The sequence below is a fragment of the Cryphonectria parasitica genome, assembly GCF_011745365.1.
Source record: "Cryphonectria parasitica EP155 unplaced genomic scaffold M406scaffold_5, whole genome shotgun sequence".
NCBI lineage: Eukaryota > Fungi > Ascomycota > Sordariomycetes > Diaporthales > Cryphonectriaceae > Cryphonectria > Cryphonectria parasitica.
The window spans coordinates 512,191-525,882 of NW_024468913.1; the positions used below are offsets into that span (position 1 = coordinate 512,191).

The following is a 13,692-nucleotide window of genomic DNA, read 5'->3' on the forward strand; positions in this document are numbered from 1 at the left end:
AAGGTCCAACCAGCCAGGCCCACAATCGGCTGGCTATGTGAGTGACTCTGTTTGTCGTAGTGGCTTTGGGTATGTTTTGTTTGTCCACTTGTGTTTGCTCTCGAAGAGTGACTTCAGTGTAAGAGGCGATGAGACAGATGCCACAAGTCAACGTATCTGACAATATCAGCGTGGCACAGGTGAAAAAAGGGAGGATAACAATCGACGCCTTCTATGAGTTAGGACACGGAGGCTTGGAATGACAACTTTAGGAAAGGAAAGAGAGCAGGACGGGAAAAAGACATGTCTTTAGTGGGCTTGGTTCCAGTCCATGGAGGATTCAGCTGACTGATTCCCTTGGAATATTGCACCCACCACTCGGCGACACTTGACTTTCTCATTTATTCGCTTACCGACATAAGGACGGCCATTCTATTGGCTTCTCAGAGAACACTACCGAGGCGATAGGTCATCCAAAGTAATACTGGTGGCTCTCGGTTTCATGAGGCCTGTCTGTCTGTGTCCTGGTCGCAGAATCAACCCGAAGATAAGCGTGTATATGCTGATCCAGAAAAGCGAGAGTCTGCATTGGGTGATGGACGACGGTTTCGATCCAATGTGTAGCCCGGTGATGTCAGAACAGGGAAAGGACGTTGTCGGTTAAACGTTTACGAGTCGAAATCTCAACGACATGGCTCGGCTCCACTGGCACCCGACGATTCTTTTTCCCCCCCTCTCTCTCTCTCTCTGAGTTGCCGCTGTAGTGCATGGAAAGCAATTTTCCCTTCATCTTGACGGCAGAGCGTTCTACAACCCTTGTTCGCACGAAGCCGTCGTGAGCTCTCCTTTTCTCTCTTTCTCAGTTTCTCCCCCCGCCGCGGCCACACTCCCTCACTTAAGCGAAGACCGAGGCCCCTCCCCACGGGGAGATCTACCTCATTTCTATTTCCGAGGCTAAGTCAGCATCGTAGCAGCTTTATCCTCCGTCGTTGATGTGAAAGATCATTCATCCCTTCATAAAAGGTCCCGGCTATCCTTTCTGAGAAGTAATCTGATTAACGACACTTAAAAACGCCACATTTGTTAGCCCTACAAGATCTTGTACGAATCAGTTACATTTCTGATCATCAGAGACGATTTCCCCTGCTCCTTATTTGCACAATCAACAGTCTCTCTCTCTCTCTCTCTCCTCTCTCTCTCTCTCTCCTCTCTCTCTCTCCCACTCTCACTGAGACACACCTCATACAATATCCCCCAACTATCCTACTGGGTAAACACAGAACCAAGCGGTGATGGCGACCATGACAGTAACAAAGTCCTCGGCGACAACACAAACGTCAACACCAGACAACACCACATCACACTTCCAGACACAATCACCAACATCACTACCACAGATCGACCACCTCGACAGACATGGCTACCTCTTTGGTCAGAAGCTCACCGCTTCCATGTCCCCATTGCTTCATGATGTGGTCTACCAGAATCTCGGCCTGAACTGGGCACAACAGCGCCTAGATTCAACAGATATGGACCTCTTTCTCAAACTGAGACAACACCCCAAGTTTTATGGTAACCCCCACCCCCCTAACCTCTTCAGCTTCCCTTCCTTCAACTCCGAGACAACCTTTAAAAAGGCAGAGACTGACTTGCACACCCCCTCACAGGCGCCTCAGTGACAATGCCCCACAAAGTCTCCATCATCCCCCACCTAGACGAGCTCACAGAGGAATGCCGTGCAGTAGGCGCCTGCAACACCCTCTACGTCCGCGACGAGCCCGACCCAACCTCCCCCACCGGCCACCGCCGCATCTACTGCGGCACCAACACCGACGTTATCGGCGTCCGCGACAGCTTCCTCAAGACCATCCCAGACGCAGACCACGCCGCCGTCTTCCGCAACCGTCCAGCCCTCGTCATCGGCGGCGGTGGCGCCGCACGCTCGGCGGTCTACGCCCTGCGCACCTGGCTGGGCGCCACCTCCGTCTACCTCGTCAACCGCGACCGCGCCGAGGTCGAGGCCGTCATTGCAGAGTGCACCGAGCGCGGGTTTGCAGGCGCCGCGGGCGAGCTGGTCCATGTCGAGACGGTGGAGCAGGCCAGAGCGCTCGAGGGCCCTGGCGCGATAGTGGCCTGCGTGCCAGACTTTGCGCCCGCGACGGACGCCGAGGTGCAGGCGCGCGCCGTGGTCGAGGTGTTCCTGCGCGAGAAGGCGCACAAGGGGGCCATGCTGGAGATGTGTTACAACCCTAGCCCCTTCACGCAGCTGGGCAAGCTGGCGGAGGAGGCTAGGTGGAACGTCATCCTTGGCACGGAGGCGCTGATCTGGCAGGGCATTGAGCAGGATCGTTACTGGACCGGGCGGAAGACGGAAGAGTTGCCGGTGAAGGAGGTCAAGGAGGAGATTTATAGACAGGTGGAGCTCCGGGCTGCGGCACATCAGTCCAAGTAGACGGTGTTGTGGAATAGGTTTTAGCAGTCATAGCATTAGTTGAGAGCACAGCCAGGCGTTTGTTGTCACCAGTCTCGACGTACATAGATGTTGAATTAATTCAACTTGTCTCTGGCTGCAAATGGTACCATTTTTTCATTAGTGACGATCCTTTTCGCTTGTATTTTTCTCCTGTTCCTCTTTCTTTTTCTTCTTCTTTTTCATGATACCATTTAACAGTTCGTGAAACTGAGATACAGCCAGTGAAACCAACATTCATGATGTAACAAGTTCACTTTGACAATGTGCCGATATATCCAAGTGGCGTGCCCAACAATCGTGTAGGCTTCGTGCTTTATCTGAGCGTGGCCAACACGCCCTAGTATGTACGTAGATAAGAGAACACTTGGTTTGAACATGTTAGGAGATATGAGGAAACCTGAAATATAGGTTGGTGTATTGGGGTAGAATTAAAAGTCATGTAGGGTCATCATCGATGAGGTAAAAATTCGCTATAATTATACCAATATCCAGAAATCCCACAAATTTCTACCCTGACCTGTCTGAGAACGAAATCAAGAAGACAGAGTCTTCAACCTCCCAAACCCCGTTCACCATTTTTACTCTTCCCTGTTACCGTCGTCAATCTATACATATTGGTCCTGGCTCTTGTCCTCGACCTGGGTCAGGCCAGGCTTCGAGTCATCATTCAGCTCCAGATTGCCCGCATTGTGCCTGAACTCCTCATCCTGCAGCCGCAGCTCCTCCATGATCTTCTCGTTCGCCTTCCAGACAGGCTTGACCGCGAACAGCCTATCCATGGCCTCCAGCGGCAGACCCTTGGTCTCGGGGATGAGGAAGAACACAAACACCCACGACAGCAGCATCAGGCTCGCAAAGAACATGTACACGCCGTACTCCATTGTGGCAAACATCTGCGGCGTGAACCGGCTGATGATGAAGTTCCAGAACCAGTTGCTCGCCGCCGCGGACGCCTGGCCCAGCGACCGCGTGTTCTGGTCAAACATCTCCGAGTTGAGAACCCAGGGCGTGCCGTTCCACGTCGGCGTGTAGAAGCAGGTCCACAGGTAGAAGAAGAACATGGCCGAGATGCCGCCCGACGAGAGCTGTCCGTTGGCAGTCGGGTTGGCGGTCGGGTCAGCGATCTTGATGTAGGCGCCGAGGTACCACATGCACAGGGAACCGCCGATGGCGCCGACCAGGAGGAGCTTGCGGCGGCCAAGACGGTCGATGAGGTATCTGTTGGGTTATCGAGGTCAGCAATGTGCATCGTTTACAGCCAACACACACACACACACACACACACATTCAGCACTGCTTGTGTGGGTAGCAGAGGAAATGTTCAAACTCACAGGAGCCAGATAAAGGTAAACGTCGTCTTCACACAGCCAAACACGCCCGTCGTCAACAGCGATGCATTCGTGCCTTGGACGCCGATGCTCTTGAAGATGGTGGGCGAATAGTAGTTGATGGCATTGATGCCGGAGCCGTTCTGCCACAAAAAGAGCATGCTGCCCAGAAAGAATCGCCACTGCACGTTCTTCTGCTTCAACGAGGCAAAGGGCTTCCAGAAGCCCGCGCCCACCTCGGTCCTGTACCGCTCGAGCTCCTCGTCAATGTAGCTGACCTCCTCGACGATATAGATGTCGGACGCGCTGAGGTTGCGTATCCAGCAGAGGTTCGCCAGGCCCTCCTCACGCCGACCCTTGGACATGAGCCACCGGGGGGACTCCTTCATCCACAGACACCCGACGAGGAGCAGGCCGGCGGGAATGAGCTGCACCGCAAAGGGGATGAGCCACTGCTTGTGGTCGGCGGGCAGGGTGGTGTTCACGCCATAGTTGATCCAGAAGCCCACCAGCCCGCCGATCTGCCAGCCCAGCTCGTAGATGCCCACAAGTCTTCCTCGGGCAGCCGGTGGTGCCAGTTCCGAGATATAGATGGGTACCATGTTCGATGCACCGCCGACACCAATGCCTGCGAGCACCCTGCCACCGTAGATCAGACCCAGGCCTCGATCCCCATTGGCCCCGAGCATGAGACCGGCGCCAAGAATGAATACAGTGACAAAAGCAAACAGGGATTTGCGGCGGCCGAGGAAGTAGGAGGAGACATAGGCGAAGAGGGAACCGAAGAAGGCGCCGGCCTGGTAGACAGAGACAATATTGGCCGAGATAAGGTTCAGCTCAGTGGTGGAGAGCTTGTTGAAGCCGAACTCAGACTTGAAAGAAGCGAGGGCGATGGTGGTGCCGATGAAGGCAGAGTCATAACCGATCATGCATGAGGCGAAGGAGGCGACGGCGGCCGAAGTATAGACACGCCAGTTGTAGACGGCCTTGGGCGTCGGCCTGTCTTCTTTGAGGGCCAGCAAGGTCATGTTGACTTTGAGCAGAGGTACACCCCGCCTGTCCAAGACGTGCAGATGAAGTCGCACCTAAAGGAAAGAGAGGCTGACGATAGGAAATAAAGATGGGGTTGGTGTGTCTGTCTCCTTTCTCTTGTTTGTCAAGTGAGGACGCAAGGCGGGACGACAGAGACTGATATATGCAACAAATTTTTCTTAGATAGCCTTGCCGAGCGAGTTAGTGTGCAGTAGAGGCACGCCCATGTGTCGGATGGACCCAGCCGCTTGGGACATGTGGATTGCCATCCCCACGGGGTTGTTCTACTTCTAATACGGGGTCCCCAGATGGATGGATGTTGTTCAGTCGCGTCGAGACTCATTTCGCCCTATTCGTGGGGGTTTACCCCTTATCCGACTGCTCCCCTTATTTCTCTTTGATTCCTTCTGCAGTGACGGAAGAGAGTTCAACCTGACACTGACGAAGATCCTAGCTTGACTCGGCTGCGTTTTCGTTCAAGCCTTTCCGAGACTACTGCCCGCCCCTTGTTCATCCCCGCACTATGGACGCGTGAGCCTGTATGCGGCGCTGTAACCCACACCTAGACAGCCTGGGGTTGGATCGGCCGGGGACAGTCAGCCCAGGGTGCCAGGATCCGAGAGGAACTAGCTCGCGAGGCGTCGGTCATTCATCTGCTGCGCTATGCAGAGAGGTGGTGTAAACAATGATGCCTTCACCTCGATAGGTAGCCTTTGTAGAAAGGAAGAAGGCTTAACCGTTCTGCTTGGCGATTTGCTTGCACGGATAAGCCGGATGTTTTCTGCTGAAACAGACAGGCACCAACTGCTTTCTTGGCTTTGCTTGTCTTCGCTCATCTTGATAAACGTCGTGTATCTGTCGATGAACCCCTTCTATTCTGTGTATATGCTTGATGGAGAACGGAATAGTCTAGGTGCCCCTTCAGCAGCTAATTTCCACCAGCCTTGTACGTGAATGGATACCCATAATACTCAAAGGGACACGTTGAGCTTGTTCCAGGTGTTTTGTTTGTGTAATTATGCGTAGCTGCTGGGCAGGGTGCGCCTGGGAACTCGTGGGTCAACTACCCTGGCCGCTGCGGTCCATCCAGCCTCGGCTGTAAGGCAGCGTACGGTCTGGACTCGACCAAAGTTCAGCATCCGCCCTTGCGCACTTTACACTCACTGGCTTAAGGTTCATGCTCCACTATGTTATCAAGTCTTGGTCGTAGATGCGCCAAATTAGATCGACCCTTTTCGTCCGTGTAGGCTCTGAAAACCTCCCGCCTCATGAACCTCCGAGGTGCCCGGCGGCCAGTGAACAGCTCAAATTGCGCAAATCCTTGCTCTGGCAGAATGTCGAGACCATCCATTGTGACCCAGCCCCGATGAGCTTCTCGATGGCTCTGGCTCAGAATTGGGGTGTACAACGTCTTGTACACAAATTCGACCACCACACCGCCAGTCGGACTCTCCAGCCATTGTGGGGGCAACGAAAAGTCTGCGCCAGGGTTGCCTCCAGGGATGCAAGAGACAATCATTGTTGGTTGTCGCCAGCCCTCTGGCCACGGGTCGTCCCTTGTGCGCAGGATATGAAAGCGGGTTTCAACGTCGGACTTGGGGCCAAAGAGAGGGAGATCGTCTCTCGCCAGGAGTCTCGTGAAATGAGCAACGAGCTTTTCGGCATTTGCATAGCTGAGAGAGGGTGGTCAGTAAAGCCTAGACAGAGCCAGTAGTAGTCGTTATGTGTCTGTCACAAAAGGTATCATGAACTCACGTGCGATTGAACACGCAGATGTTCTTGACACCCAGCTGCAGCATAGAGTACACCGCAGCTCTTGCCATCCCACCTGCGCCGATGACCAGTCCACAGCTGTTGGACCGCACTGCGTTGGCCGGCGACAGACCTCGTCGAATGCACGCCCTGATACCGATCCAGTCCGTGTTCTCCCCATAGAGCGCCTTGATAGGTCCAGAACGGTTGCGGCAGTGAAAGAGTCGAGCATCCTCTGGAACCGTTCCGTCATCATCCAGTGATCGAATAGGTATCAGGGTATTGACAGCACCAATCGCTCTCGCATGCTTGCTCAACGAATGAGTAATGCTAATGATTTCCACCTTAAACGGAAGGCCTATGGAGGCACCAGCGAATTGCGGGTCCATGACGAGATCGTGTAAGCTCCGGATAGATGTAGTACAATGAGGCTGGTAGTGGTGAGGAATGCCGCACGCGGCAAGTGCAGCGTTGTGCATTGCGGGTGACAGACTGGCAGAAACGTCGCCGCCGATAACGTAGAGCTTCATGGCGTCATATACGAATGACGAGTAGAGGCCCTTTGTCAAGTCGAGGGCTGTCACGCAAGGCTGGGGATAATAGCTATCGATGTCGTAGCCCGTCTTCGCCGCCGTCGATCCAGCTGGCAGGACCGAGGTCAGCACCTGGTTGCAACAAGCCGAATTCCTCCCCTTCCTGCCCGTGTTGTATGCGATAACGGGCAGTCTGGGTTCCCCAAGATCATCAATCTTGGCTTGCAGGTAGCTGACATCAAAGTTATCTGGATAGTGCTCAGCGACACGAGTGAAGCGAACCATGTCGCACCCAAGGCTCCTGGCCCTCTGGTAATATGTCATCCATGAAGGATCCCTCCACGATGGTGCGGGCGCTTTGGGTATCTGGAGATTCCCGACAAGCTTGGTCCGTCCCGCTGTCATGCGTAAATGGGAAACGTAGGTGTCCTCCAATCTCAAATCGACGGTTATATACTCGGCGGCCAGGCGTAAGCCATGCTGTAGGTAGTCCAGATACAGAGATTTCCACGCATCGTCTCGCAATGCCGACCCGGGAAACACAACATGGTAGAGGATGGGGATAACTGTATTCCGCCTGATGTCGGACAAGGCCCGACTGATCTCACCTGCGTGTTCGGGAGTGATGTGCCTTCCATTCGGCCTGAAAGCGGGATTCACCAGGTCGTCCACCACAATCTCGATGGCGTCTGCGCCCGTCTCGATATCTTCAATGTCGACGTGTTTCGCAAGCAGGATCGACAAGGGGATCGAGACAGCATACGTAAAACGCCTGTCCTCGGCTGGTATGGATGCGAGGGGAAACGCGGACTCGATGAAAGGTATCGTTCCTTTAGGCAAGATGAGCGACAAGAACTTGAAAAAGTGCCTCTCAGCTCTCTTCAGTGTTAGATAGGGTGCAGGTGATCTCTCGTCGAGTTCCGTGATGAGTCCATCCAGCGAGTCGGCCTTGTTCTTCTTCAGCAGGTCCTCGGACACGTTGAAGAATTCAAAGTGGCTGCACTTCCGAAGCACAAGGCCACTGGCATCCAAGAGATCCTTCAGTCTTGCATCATCAGGTACCTTGAGATGTTCCTGAATGGCTTTGGAGTCTCGGACGATATAGACCACAGGCATCCTGCTGCTGTAGTCCCGGAGTACGGACTGCACGTTACGCTCCATCCATGAGCATACTATAATGGTGTTGTTCTGGCAGCGACGGAATAGATCCTTCAAGACCTCAGTCTGTCGGCTGTGGTAATCAACCAAGCCATGTTGCTTCTTGTATGCCTGACTCGAGAGGCCAGTGACCTCGTGGAACGCCCGTTCAGCATCCATAACCTTTCGCTTCATGGCACTGGAGGCGATGATGGCCAGGGTGGTCTTGCCAGTTCCTCGAACTCCGGTGATGACTATGGAGGCTTGTGGGCCGAACATGCGAATACAGGAGAAGTCGGACGTGGACCGTGGGGAGCTCGGCGCAGAGCGAGAGGCTGGACAGCGTTGTTAGACTTTGAGGAAAAGAAAGGTACACCCTGGGCAGGGAGATTGTGCCATACCTCTTGCTGAAGAGTAATTTGACGTGTGAGGCGATGAATCAGAGATGGAACCATACTGCCTGTTGAAGCCGCCGGTGTAGGGGCCCTGATTTCTGGAAATTGGATCGTGGTGGCCATCTTCCCGTTCAGCAGCCATGGTTGAGAAGTTGCGTTTGGTTCCGGCTACAACAGAAGCCATCTTGACTCGCTGTTGGCAGTGCCAAGGCGTACAGAATGATCTTGCGGCGATTGACGAGTGTTATCGTGCCCTGTGGGTATGATGAGCGTCTATGTCTCCTCTCGCATCGCTCATGGCTACCCTTCCTTCTCCGTGGTGCACGTCGCTCTTGGAATTGCTGTCTTGTGTCCAAGGTAAAGGTGGTGAACCAAGACGGGGAGGGTCAGAATCAATCAATACCTGTCGAATCGTCTTAGCCCCCAAGCCGCGGCCTTTAGCCCCACGCAGTCGTCAGGATCCTTGTTCATCGACCAGCGGCAGTCCGTGCTGTCTTGAAGGCCGACTTCGTACGCTGGGATGGGCAGAAACTGACTGACGAGATGATGGGATTGGGGGGGGGGGGGCGGTTAATTCCTTCCTTCTAGCCCGCGACGGTTGAAGCAAGGCATGGCCTTCCTTCCCCTTCAAGATTGGGTAGGTAGGAAGCCCCACAAGAGGGTAAAACCTTAGCCGGGCCGATTCCTTTGTCTCGTGCCTGCTTAGCTGCTGGGCGCCGCTGCATTACTGGGCTCAGCTGTCAAAATTTGCTGGGATCTCCCCGCACTCAGTGAGTGACCGTTCCCCGGATTCCCCAATCTGACCCCATGCAAGCCCCAGCACCCACTGGAAAAGACGGCCCAAAAGCTCCCCAGCAGGATGCTAGCTTTGGTAGAGCAGGCATCATGGCCTCGAAACCCCACCCTTTCCCAGTGATGCCCCCTCCGACGATGCGCCAGTGCTTCCGCTGCAATTTCCAATTCGTGCCCCGGCACTGTGGCCCAAGAAACTTGACTTCATTCATCCCTCCCTCGACGCTTCGGCAAAACGCACACACGCACCCTCACGCGAACGCACACCACAGATTGCGCGCGTCGTTTTTGCCTGCATCTGTTGGACTATGCGGATCATTACACAACAGAGGAACTGAGCACTGGCCATGCGTACTCCATAACTCGAACAGGGGACAATGAATGGGCCAGATACATCCTGATTGCGAGACCAACTGCGATGCCTTCGAAGCGAAAGGCTACAGCCACCTCCGCCACCTCCGAGGCCGACAATGCCACCGACTCGAGCCCTGCCAATACCAACACTTCTGCGCCCGTCAAGAGACAACGAGTGTCCAGGGCTTGCGATCAATGCCGAGCTGCGCGCGAAAAGTGTGATGGCATCCAGCCACTGTGCTTTCCCTGCGTCTCCCAGAACCGTCCATGCACCTACGCCGCCAACCCCAAGAAGAGAGGCGTACAGACCGGATACATCAAGACCTTGGAGGTTGCACTAGCATGGCTCTTCGAAAAGGTTCCAGGGTGCGAGGATGCCCTCGACAATCTCTTGATGCACGAGGGCGGCCAGGGCCAGAACCTGCTCGTGGGCAAGGACTCAGATAAGGCCAACCGCCTGCACAAGAGATGGAGGAGGAGCAAGGTTCACAAGGAGATCGACCGTATCCTCTCTGGTGGCGATGTCGCTCAGTCTCGGGTCGATAAGTCCTCGCCTTCTGAGGATGGAGAGAGCGACAATGAGCAGAATGAGGAGACACCACAGACTCTTTCGAAGTCAAACCCTCTCCAAAGACAGTTACAGTCGGCCGGGGGCCCACTTTTGAGATGCGCGGATGGCTACACTCCTTCCGACGCCCAGCTCGACTATGTCATTAAGCTTCCCTCAAATCACTGGCGGCTCGTCGACATCTACTTCAGCTATACGCACTGTTGGTATCCCATCTTGGAGAAGCAGGACCTCTTGAAAACTATCTACCTATACCCAGAGAATGGCCTTGACATCCGACAGATGGGGAATGCCTCTGCATCGCATGCCGAGCTCTGGGCTGCCATGGCGCTGGCATCCCACCAAGACGCCTCGAGTCTCAGGATGTCGACTACCGGGGTAACCGAAAGCACGACTCTGTCGTCGGACGATATTTACAACATCGCAAGGAGACTCGTGCCCTCAGAAGAGGGTGATTTCGAGATCCAGCACACTAGAGCACTGCTTCTCCTCGCCCTCATCAACGTCGGGAAAGGAAAGAAGACGTCCGCCTGGATTTTGGTCGGCCTGGCACACCGGATTGCTCTGGACGTGTCTGAGCTCCATAGTGGCGAAGAGCGGTCGTCCAGACAGGCCACGGCAGTATTGATGGGCTGCTATATCCTTGATACCCTCATCTCGGTACATCGAAGGGGCATGCCGAGCCTCGATACGGCGGGCATTAGCGAAGGCATGAGCATACCAGAGGACAACCTGGATGAGTGGCAGCCGTGGGCACCGTGTGAGGGGTTCGGCCCGACTCCTGGTGCGAGAATGTCCTCTCGAAGTCCAGCATATTCTTTGACGACTTTCAACCAAATATATGATGTCTTCAAATTTATGAGGAAACGAACTATGCAGAGGCAGAATGGGCTTCTTTCGGGAGAGCATCCATCAGAGGCTATGATGCTCCTACACCAGACCATCAAGCCACGCCTTCCCTTTGCCAGCTTCATCATTTCTCGGGATTCCAGCTCGGTCAGCATCCCGTCCGCGTACGTACTGCGAATCTTGTTCTTATGGGTGGGTGCCATACTCGATTCTGTGGACGCATCGCCCTGCGGTCTCATTCTAGAGTCTGTCGAGCAGTACTTGGCACAATTCGGCGCTTGTGGCGCACCGCCATTCTTTTCAAGCTGTTTGGCGATGATGCGGCAGCACCCGAGCTTCAATGATCTTCACCCACAAGGCAAGGAAAGATGGCAAATGACACAAGATACCTTGGCTTCCATCTGGACGACACCAACCACCAAACCACCCCGAACGGTTCCTCCAGTTCCCGCTCTCTCGAAGACCACAGCCACAGCAGAAACACCCCTGGCTGCCGCATCGGCCCATACCGCCCCTACCGTCAGCACATCGACACCCCCCGACCTGTATAGCTCCGCCAGCCTCCAAACACCGGCCATCATACCTAAACAATTCTCTCCACAAAATCACACGCCATTCATGATGGGAACACTGTCACCCTCGAAAGCCGTACACGACACTGTTATCGACCCTGCTATGGCAGACACCAGAATGCCCATGCTAAACACGCAGTCCATAATGCACAGCGGCCCCGGCCCTCCGCTCCAGCAAGGGCAACGCATGCCCCCCACGCGGACTCTAGTCCACCGTGAGAGCTTCAACGCAGGGCCTCTGGACTACGATGCCCTTCTAGACGACCTATCGTCGATGGACTACCTCGACCGCGTCGACGCTGATCCACAGTTCATGGCGAACCTGGGCTTCGCGCCGGGCTGTGATATCTCGGAGGTCTTGAGCCACGAGTTTGGGGCCATATAATGAGTATCTTTGGGCTCTACAACCCTATCTCTGCTTGATCAAGCAGAACAGTCTGTACATATATAGCGTGTGGAGGCGGTCCATTAATGCCAGCCATCTTGATCGAAATCCACGATTCCTGGTTTGCAGCGGAAATCCATAACAGCCCTGAATCTGTATTCTTGTTGAGACATCTCCGCTGTCAAACTCGTCTCAGCCTGCGGTGACAAGACATCCTATGCGAACAGTGCTTGGTGTTTTGAAGGGATTTTCTTTAAGTAGGCAATACTTGTATAGTTTCGGAGATTTGCTGACGGGTGCGCTTCTCGCTCTGAATTGCCTCAGTATTCTGCACATTGTCAACGAGGCTGTGGGTGCTTATCCTCGAATCATGCCTCGAACCAAAAGTATAATAAAAGGCCAGGCAGGTTTGTTTTGCAGATAAAACATGAATGGCAAAGCCAGAATCCTTTGTTCCCTGCCAGCTGCATAATCGAGAGCAAGAACTTGTCAACATTTTCCAATTTCAAAGCAGTATGCTGCTGCAGCATTGCTGGTTCTTGCTGAGCCAGCACGCATGAAGTAAGCACATTTTTGTCGGGCCTTTATGCCTAATGAGGAATAGACGGACTGAATGTCCTTACAATTTTCAATCTGAAAGGGCTGTTTTCAGCCCTATAGGTCTCAATGCATGCTGACCCAGCATACATGTAATGTGAGTAAGCAGACCAGACCAGTATTTCATGAAGATTATGTTAAACATATGAACACGTGCTGTGGAGTTGTGGGGTGCTGCGCAGCTGTTTTGCTAAGTCCAACAGGTTACTTTATGTTTCAAAAAGAATGCACACTCACCTTGATTCTGCACTGGACTTTTCTGAACAGATATTAAATGAAAAGAATGCATACCATTCCCAAGCCATGGTTTCACGCATCATAAGCAGATCTAATTTCCAAACCCCCGCGATGCAATATGCATCTTGACAAGTTGTCTTGACTGTACATTAGTCTGATGAATAAGTCAGCTCTTGATGCTCTTGCATATCGATGTGGAGGGAAAGGTTCTATTTACATCTTCGATGGTGTCTTTCATGAGAAAACGAATGATTGTAACTTTCTCAGTTTGGCCAAGCCTTTGTGCCCTTCCAAAAGCTTGTTGTTCCAAGAATGGGTTCCATTGCGGTTCCAGAAGGTATATCCGAGATGCAACACCCAAATTGAGCCTTATTAACATGACGAATTAGTGACCATTTAGAATGTTCGGCGCATCCCTGGTGTCTCATGCATTCTTGTTCTCATTGTATTTGTCCAAGGTCTTACCCGACTGCCCCTGTTCCAAGGGTCATCAGCAATATACTGTGTCCTATCGAGGATCGAAATCTGTTGAGAATTTGACTTCGTTCGGTATGTGGAATGGACCCATGGATAAAGTAGAAGTGAAGATTCTGAGCCTGTAGAATAGTGCCGACAACATCCAAGGTCTTCTTCCAATACGAAAAGACGATACTAGGCGAACTATGTCAATGCTGGAATCACAGCAGAATTGATTTGTAATCTTACCTCT

At 53.4% G+C, this 13,692-nt stretch overlaps 6 protein-coding genes across 6 annotated transcripts; 2 read left to right on the forward strand and 4 right to left on the reverse strand.

The window, feature by feature from the left end:
- The first annotated feature begins 1,174 nt into the window (after window positions 1–1,174).
- On the forward strand, window positions 1,175–2,550 carry M406DRAFT_322518 (NAD(P)-binding protein). The gene is made up of 2 exons (XM_040919649.1): window positions 1,175–1,551; window positions 1,647–2,550. Exons 1-2 carry the CDS (start codon window positions 1,281–1,283, stop codon window positions 2,429–2,431), a joined length of 1,056 nt encoding a protein of 351 aa, XP_040775174.1. The 5' UTR covers window positions 1,175–1,280; the 3' UTR covers window positions 2,432–2,550.
- A 480-nt stretch (window positions 2,551–3,030) lies between these two features.
- Window positions 3,031–4,808, reverse strand: M406DRAFT_62526 (uncharacterized protein; the record flags this gene model as incomplete). Its single annotated transcript, XM_040924785.1, has 3 exons — window positions 3,031–3,057; window positions 3,091–3,670; window positions 3,784–4,808. 3 exons carry the CDS (start codon window positions 4,806–4,808, stop codon window positions 3,031–3,033), a joined length of 1,632 nt encoding a protein of 543 aa, XP_040775175.1.
- A 999-nt stretch (window positions 4,809–5,807) lies between these two features.
- M406DRAFT_91723 (uncharacterized protein) lies at window positions 5,808–8,567 on the reverse strand. The gene is made up of 2 exons (XM_040926213.1): window positions 6,568–8,567; window positions 5,808–6,485 (listed from the first exon to the last, which is right to left on the reverse strand). Exons 1-2 carry the CDS (start codon window positions 8,511–8,513, stop codon window positions 5,981–5,983), a joined length of 2,451 nt encoding a protein of 816 aa, XP_040775176.1. The 5' UTR covers window positions 8,514–8,567; the 3' UTR covers window positions 5,808–5,980.
- Window positions 8,568–9,665: 1,098 nt separating this feature from the next.
- On the forward strand, window positions 9,666–12,149 carry M406DRAFT_346466 (uncharacterized protein; the record flags this gene model as incomplete). The annotated part of the gene is made up of 2 exons (XM_040922191.1): window positions 9,666–11,737; window positions 11,882–12,149. Exons 1-2 carry the CDS (start codon window positions 9,840–9,842, stop codon window positions 12,147–12,149), a joined length of 2,166 nt encoding a protein of 721 aa, XP_040775177.1. The 5' UTR covers window positions 9,666–9,839.
- A 368-nt stretch (window positions 12,150–12,517) lies between these two features.
- M406DRAFT_62523 (uncharacterized protein) lies at window positions 12,518–12,838 on the reverse strand (the record flags this gene model as incomplete). Its single annotated transcript, XM_040924784.1, has 2 exons — window positions 12,518–12,691; window positions 12,773–12,838. 2 exons carry the CDS (start codon window positions 12,836–12,838, stop codon window positions 12,518–12,520), a joined length of 240 nt encoding a protein of 79 aa, XP_040775178.1.
- Window positions 12,839–13,074: 236 nt separating this feature from the next.
- On the reverse strand, window positions 13,075–13,633 carry M406DRAFT_41938 (uncharacterized protein; the record flags this gene model as incomplete). The annotated part of the gene is made up of 3 exons (XM_040924172.1): window positions 13,075–13,137; window positions 13,201–13,351; window positions 13,449–13,633. Coding segments are annotated over 3 exons (399 nt in total), but the record flags the coding sequence as incomplete, so codon positions are not given.
- Window positions 13,634–13,692: the final 59 nt, after the last annotated feature.

Bases quoted from the DNA above. Each gene is read 5' to 3' on its own strand.
- M406DRAFT_91723 (XM_040926213.1), bottom strand. From the start codon at position 8,513: ATGTTCGGCCCACAAGCCTCCATAGTCATCACCGGAGTTCGAGGAACT. The intron at 6,486-6,567 runs GTGAGTTCATGA...ACCCTCTCTCAG, and splicing joins ATCTGCGTGTTCAATCGCAC to CTATGCAAATGCCGAAAAGC.
- M406DRAFT_322518 (XM_040919649.1), top strand. From the start codon at position 1,281: ATGACAGTAACAAAGTCCTCGGCGACAACACAAACGTCAACACCAGAC. The intron at 1,552-1,646 runs GTAACCCCCACC...ACCCCCTCACAG, and splicing joins ACAACACCCCAAGTTTTATG to GCGCCTCAGTGACAATGCCC.